The sequence below is a fragment of the Apium graveolens genome, chromosome 2, assembly GCF_009905375.1.
Source record: "Apium graveolens cultivar Ventura chromosome 2, ASM990537v1, whole genome shotgun sequence".
Classification (NCBI taxonomy): Eukaryota; Viridiplantae; Streptophyta; class Magnoliopsida; order Apiales; family Apiaceae; genus Apium; species Apium graveolens.
Window position 1 is genome coordinate 5730924 of NC_133648.1, and position 7437 is coordinate 5738360.

The following is a 7437-nucleotide window of genomic DNA, read 5'->3' on the forward strand; positions in this document are numbered from 1 at the left end:
CTACCATCTTGCTACTTGCTCTCGCAAGCTTAAAATTTTTTCTACTCGGTAATATGGGTTTCATGCAGAATACAACAGTTTTTTTGAAAATGAGGTGTAAAAGACTCGAATTATCGTCCATTTTACGAAAACACAGCAGAGATGACTCGGATGACAGAGCTCAATCCAAATCCATTTCTTGTTTAAATCATGACATTGTACACCGAGTGTCACCAGATTATTTTAAGTGGTCAGCCAAGTCTGGCAAGACATTTTTGTGCTGGTTCGGGACGACGTCAAAGGCTGGTTTTGGCACATCCAGATATGATCAGAGTCGTCAATTTCGTATACAATATGATAATACGACACGAAAACAATACGATAATCACGGGTTTAAGTTGACATTTTTGTTACAAGAACACAAAAGTCCACGAACACGTACGAAAGACGAATTTAGTGTTAGGTGTTGGGTTTTGTTGGGTATAATTAACACTACACACATCAATGAGACATATATATATATATATATATAACAAATTAACAAGAACATGCAAATTAAAGCAAATAACGAAACAAAATACGAAAGCAAATAAGAAGAAAAATCAGTAAATGAATTGACAAAGAGAGGGTATAACACTTAACTCTAACTGAAACTTTAACAAATCTGAAAGAACTATGAACAACTGAGGCGCTTAACCTTCTAAAAGTCTAGACTGTTCTTGAAGAGATTATTTCCCCACTTACGCTGTAATGGGTTGCAGCAATATCACTTACAGGATACAACAACACAGAGCAAATCGTCCATAGTTACGTAAAGCTCAACAACGACGTGACCCTAATTTGCCCAGAAACCTATGCTATGATCTGTATATTATGGAGGATAGAATAAGAGAGAAGAAGTAGCACCTAGGTTTTCATAAGTATGTGATTGCAGTATATTCAATTACAAACATTTAGTTCTGTATATAATACAAAACAAAACGTAACTGAAGATATTACATTAATTAAAATAAATATCCTGACTTAAACAACATTTAATTTCAATTATCAGAATCAGAAACGTAACTGTCAGGACAGCCCAGCTCATCAGTATTTACACTCAACAAATCTTGATCGTCAGGATTTATCAGACTCAGCAAATCCTGATCTAGTCAGACGTCAGGATATGACAGCCTCAACAAAGCCAATTTAGAAATTCCTGATCACCAAATAATGATTTCCCTGTTATACAGATTCAAAATTCAGATTAAAGTCGGTAAATATTTTAATTAAACAAACAGTAAAATTCCTCGCCCAGGTCGCCTCGCGTACGCGGACGCCGAGACATTTGCCCAAATTGCCTTTCGAGTCGAGTCGTGGCGTGACGTGGCGGGGCGACGACACGCGTGTGTGAGCGCGAGGCACACAATAACACCATGCACACCCACATGCCTTACTACCTTAGTAGTTGGTATACTACTCTTGCACATGGTACTATATAAAGCACTACACCCCTCTTTACTTAATTAAGGTGGGACAAAACCCACAAACCCATTTCAAACTACTAATTTCACCTCAATTTCTATATGGATTACACTAAGAAAATGATTTAGATCCAAACATGAAAGTTTAAGTCCTTATTACAAGGAATAACTTCCAACAATTAGTTTTAGGAAATTACATCAAGAACATGTCTAAAACATGCCTCAAACTTTTCATTTTCTAATAGGTTTACCCTTGGGTACACGACCTGAAACGAAAGTACACGAAATAAATAAATATTTAAATAAATTTAGTAAAATTAAATGAATACATATATCTTATAATAATATTTTACATAGAATTTTTACAAATAATAGATTCAAATATGAATTTCATGAAATTTGACTACACTTGAGTCTTTATGACTTATTGACTTAAGACCCGACTTGCAAAAACTTAATATTTAAATATAAACTATATTTATCTTTATTTTTATTATTAATTTTAAATTATACGAAATTAATGTACACGAACACGAAGCGAAACGAATTTTTAATGCTTCGAGTTTGGGTTGGTCATTCATGATACGAAACACAAAAGTACACGATACGAAAATATACGAAACGAACGAATTTTCAGCATCATCTAGATCAAAGAGGTGTTGCTTAACACAACTGATATAATTGGTAGAGATCACTCTTGGAGAAGAATTTTTATAATGGCCTCAAATTTAAATTTTTGAATTCATGCTTTATTAAATGAATCGTTTGAAGACATTTATCCTAATTAATATTGGCCATATCCTCGTTGCAGAAACAAGATATTTCTTGAAAATTAAGCAATAATCATTAATTTGAATTAATAATTAATAAATATTAGAAATTTAGGAGGACGAAATGTGGTATAACAACCTCTGTCAAATTAACCGCAACATATTTCTATAACAAACCTCTATCAGACTACAACATATATTTATGTAACTAGTTGATATATTTATGGATTAAAACTTGACCTGATGACCTAAAAAAGAAACTATATATGGGCTGACTTCGCCTTGGCTACAGATTGTAACAGATCTAGTAATCCAAAATCAGCCCCCTGTAATGAACACTTGCACATTAACATTATAAATTGAAGTTCAATTTTCTATTGAAACGAATATATGTATGTGTGTTCATACCTGCATATTTAATTCAAGAGTAAATAGTCTTCTTGAAGGGAAGGGAAAAATAATGTCCTCCCTCTGTCCCATTTCAGTTGTCATATTTGATTTTGGTATAGTTAAATTGACTAAAATTTAACGGAAGTTTATTATAATAATGATTGAACAACATAAAAAAATTTTATCAGTGGATAACACATTTAATCTACTTTAGCATATAATTTTTAGTTTTTTAAATAATATAATTGTAATATTTATTTTTTGTTCAAAAATTGGTTAATTTGATTGCTATAAAGAAATGTAAAAACAAAAAAGGGACGGAAGGAGTAAATTAATAAGCGGAGAAAGAGAAAAAACAAAAGAAGATAAACAAACTGCAACAAAAATAGAATAATGCTAACAAACATCGATTTGTTTAAATCCCAAATGTACAACTATAAACTATTAGCTAGAGTTAGTACACAATACACGGACAATATTGGTTACACAGGAGTTTATAACAAAATGACGTGATAAATGAGGTGAAATATTCTTTATCAGTGCAATTTATGTGAATGTCTGATCCATTAAATTAAACTTATCTCATGTTATTTTGTGAAAAATTTTATACGCTAACCCTAACATTTTCATACATATAAGTATATATGCAGTGCAGACCTAGTTTTTCTCATCAAACAACTGCCTCTCATTTCTTTTCTTATACCCTATATGGCTTTGTTCTTAGCTACTATCTTGCTACTTACTCTCGCAAGCTTAAAATTTTTCTACTCTGTAATATGGGTTCCATGGAGAACTCAACAGTTTTTTCGAAAACAAGGCGTAAAAGGCCCGAATTATCGTCCATTTTACGGGAACACAGCAGAGATGACAAGGATGACAGAAGAAGCTCAATCCAAATCCATTTCTTGTTTAAATCATGACATTGTACACCGAGTGTCACCAGATTATTACCAGTGGTCAGCCAAGTATGGCAAGACCTTTTTGTGCTGGTTCGGGACGACGCCAAGGCTGGTTTTGGCAGATCCAGACATGATCAAAGAGGCGTTGCTTAACACAACTGATATAGTTGATAGGGATAGTTTCAATCCTTCTTCTAGGCCGCTGTTTGGGCAGGGACTTACTGGGTTGATGGGTCATAAATGGGCTGCTCACCGGAAGATTGTAACTGCAGCTTTCAACATGCAGAACATTAAGGTTTGAGTACGTTTACCATTTGTTGCATGTATTATCTGCTGCAACCTGGTAGCTTTTCTTTGAATGCACTGTGAATGTGATTGTCATGTGAATGTCTACTCCCTCTTCCCTCCCGATTATTATTGTTCTGAATAAAAAATATATTTCTATAATTTTTTTTAAAAAAATTTATTTTTCTGAATAAAAATTTAATTAAACATTCTAATTTTATTCAGAAAAAGATATTTTTTTTAAAAAAGTTATAGAATTATACTTTATATTCATCTTAAAATGCGTGTATATTTCAGAAACCATAACAATTGACTGGATATTTAGCCAATTTAGCCAAAGTGATTATTAAAAAGGGGGCTTAATTTTTTAAGACAAACAAACAAATGTCCATACCTGCCTTTTTACTTGAAATATTTTATGTTGGCTTATTAAGTGTCTATTTTAGATTGAAAACGGCTGGATTTTTTAAGTATTGATACAAATTTTTCCTTATATAATTGGTTATTTTTTTAATAATAATATGAGATCCGGCCATTTACAATTAAATTTTGTCAATTGTCCAGTATTATTTGTAACTAATTTTAACACTACTCTTCTAGAACATCTCTCAAAGGTTGGGGCACCCAATTTTGCTATATTAAAAATATTATATTTATATTTATATCTCTTTTATCACATTTAAAAAAATAATATTTCATTGGTTAATATTCCAAGATGTAACTTTAATAAGTTAAAAATACATAATCTAAATATATTAGAAATATAATATTTTATATTATTATTAGAATAGACAAATAAAATAAATATGCTGATTTATTCCATACCAATTTCTAGCATCCCCAATTTACAACACCTATGCCAACTCATTTGACTAATCCAATGAAATGACACCCAACTCATTAGGTGCTCTTAGGTTGCATGTGATTTTATGGTAACAATATGTATCACACATATATATATGTATATATATATATTTATATTGTCTTTCTCTATTTTACTTGTACTTTATATCCTAAACAGCTGACATTTAGTTGTTTATTAGTGTGGTTGTGTTTATTTATTCTTATAACAATATTAAATGCTTAATTGTTCCTGAACTTCTATAATTTCTAATAGCAGGCAGCAATAATTTTTAATTGCACGCAACAATAATTAATCGAATATGCAGTTTCCATAGCTTTGTAGTTTTATTTTTTAGTCATAACTCTTAATTTTTTACATTTTAAAAATTTGTAAAAATAATAAAATTTTATAATATAAAAACTAATTATATCCACTAATTTTCTTCTCTATTCTCAGTTTATATATTTAAATATTGATTGATTTCCAATTTTCTTAAATTGAGCCGAATCATGATTATATATAGAGGTACCAAAATAATATTAAAAAGAGTAATTTACACTGTTTTAAATTTATGTGCCTCTTTAATAAGGTTCAATATTAAACAGGCTTGGGTACCTGGGATGGTAGCTAGTGTAACAAAGATGCTGGATAACTGGGAAGCAGAAATGGGAGAAAGGGATGAATATGAGTTGGAAATTCACCAAGAGTTTCACTCCCTGTCAGCTGAGATTATGTTTAAAGCAGCTTTAGGGAGTAATTTCGAAATTGGGAGACGCATGTTTGAAATTCAGCAGCAACAAGAGCTCCTTACTTATCAGGCTATGCATAATGTTTATATTCCTGGATTCAGGTAATTAATCCACAAATGCAATATTTATCAAGTTATATAAATATTACTCTCTCCGTCTCAGTTCAATAATTATGATAAATAAAAGATCGTTTGTAAATAATGCCCGACCATGGAAAATGATTTATCTCCAGGTTTTTGCCTACTAAGATGAACAGATTGAGATGGAGATTAGAGAGTGAAACCAGAGAAATAATGAGGACTATTATTAAGATTCATGGAAAAACAAGTGAAAATTCTACAAATTTCTTGAGCATGTTAATGTCTGGTAGCAAGATGAATGAACATAAAGAGGGGTTGGAGATTGAGGAAGTGATTGATGAGTGTAAGACATTGTTCTACGGGGGTCAAGAAGCAACTGCTAATGCATTGACTTGGGCAATTCTCCTTCTTGCACAGAATCAAGAATGGCAAAACAAAGCCCGCGAAGAAGTTCTTCGAGTGTGCAAAGGCAATGAGCTCCCAGCTGCAGAGAACTTGCAAGAGTTAAAGATTGTAAGTTGAATATCCACTTGTGTTTTTGGCTTAATGTTCATAATATGATTCTATTGGGATCTTACTCTGATACATCAAGGATTCAAAATATTTGAATCACTGTAGGTGGATGAATGCATGTGAGTTTCATCTTCTGTCATCAAACAAAAATTTCATATCCAACCGACAGTTTCAGTCATAAATGAGGTCTGACAATTTTACTCGTAAATGTAACTATTTACAACCGATGGATCAAAAGTAACCGGATTTTAAACTACTGATTCTATTGATCACCTAAGGGTCGATTTTGCTATTATTTTCAAGCAACTGGACCATTCGCGATCATTTTTCGGTTTTTTATTTGTGACCTTTTCTTTTCTTTCCTTGTAGTGTAATAAGTAATTTTGACTACTAATAGGACTCGAACCATGCTAATGTATTAAAACTCCACTCCAAATTTAAATTCCAAACTCTTTAGAGCCCAAATCCAAATCCATTAACCGGTTCTAAAATTTAATCTGATCGGAACAAATCAGGTATCCACTAGATCACAATAAATTGCCAGCCTTGTCTCCGTACATTAGGTCTTTTCTTGTTTTGGATATCTAAACTAGCTGGTAATTTATTTTCTTCTTTACTGCAGGTTGGTATGATAATAAAAGAAACACTTCGACTTTATGCTCCTGATAACAGTATGTCGAGGCGGACCTTGAAGAATTTTAAAGTTGGCAGCTTAAACATCCCAGCCGGAACAGAATTTTACCTACCACAAATTGCTGTCCATCATGACACAAAAATATGGGGAGTAGATGCAAACGAGTTCAATCCTGCAAGGTTTCTCGAGCCTCCTAAGCATTTGGGTGCGTACTTTCCATTTGGGATAGGCTCCAGAATTTGCATTGGTCGGAATCTGGCAACACTTCAAGCTAAAATTGTGCTAGCCATGATAATCAAACAGTTCTTCTTTTCGGTTTCACCATCATATGTCCATGCTCCAATGATGCTGGTTACTGTGAGGCCTCAATATGGTGCTCATATCCTTGTTAGGAAAATCAATCAATGATTGTACATCCAGAACGTATATAATTGCATGCTTAACCTATCTATATTCATTTCAATCTTAATAATTTAAGCCTTATATATATGGCATCAACCTTTGTCAAACAGACTCCTCTTCCCATTATGTCCATGTAGACATGATATAATAAGCTTCTGAGTATGGGATTGATCCTTCACTGCTTGTAGTTGTGTTTAAAATCTGAATATTGTTGTGGATGAATCTTTTTAATTTCGGTTTTTCTATAATATATGCCCTTGGGCACATAATAAATATAAAATTTCATGAGTTTAGAGCATTCTTATTGGCCTTCTAATCATGAATACGATAGACTCTCTGCATGAAAATATAAAATTTTCACTAATAAAAATGTTCCAAAATGTTCCAAGCTCACTGAAACCTAAGATGCATATATATGCATCAAGCCAT

At 32.4% G+C, this 7437-nt stretch overlaps 1 protein-coding gene across 1 annotated transcript; it reads left to right on the top strand.

The window, feature by feature from the left end:
* Window positions 1-3310: 3310 nt before the first annotated feature.
* On the top strand, window positions 3311-7184 carry LOC141684755 (cytochrome P450 734A1-like). Its single transcript, XM_074489867.1, has 4 exons — window positions 3311-3796; window positions 5236-5480; window positions 5612-5972; window positions 6595-7184. The coding sequence occupies exons 1-4, from the start codon at window positions 3311-3313 to the stop codon at window positions 7012-7014; spliced, it is 1512 nt and encodes a 503-aa protein (XP_074345968.1). The 3' UTR covers window positions 7015-7184.
* The last annotated feature ends 253 nt before the right edge of the window (window positions 7185-7437 follow it).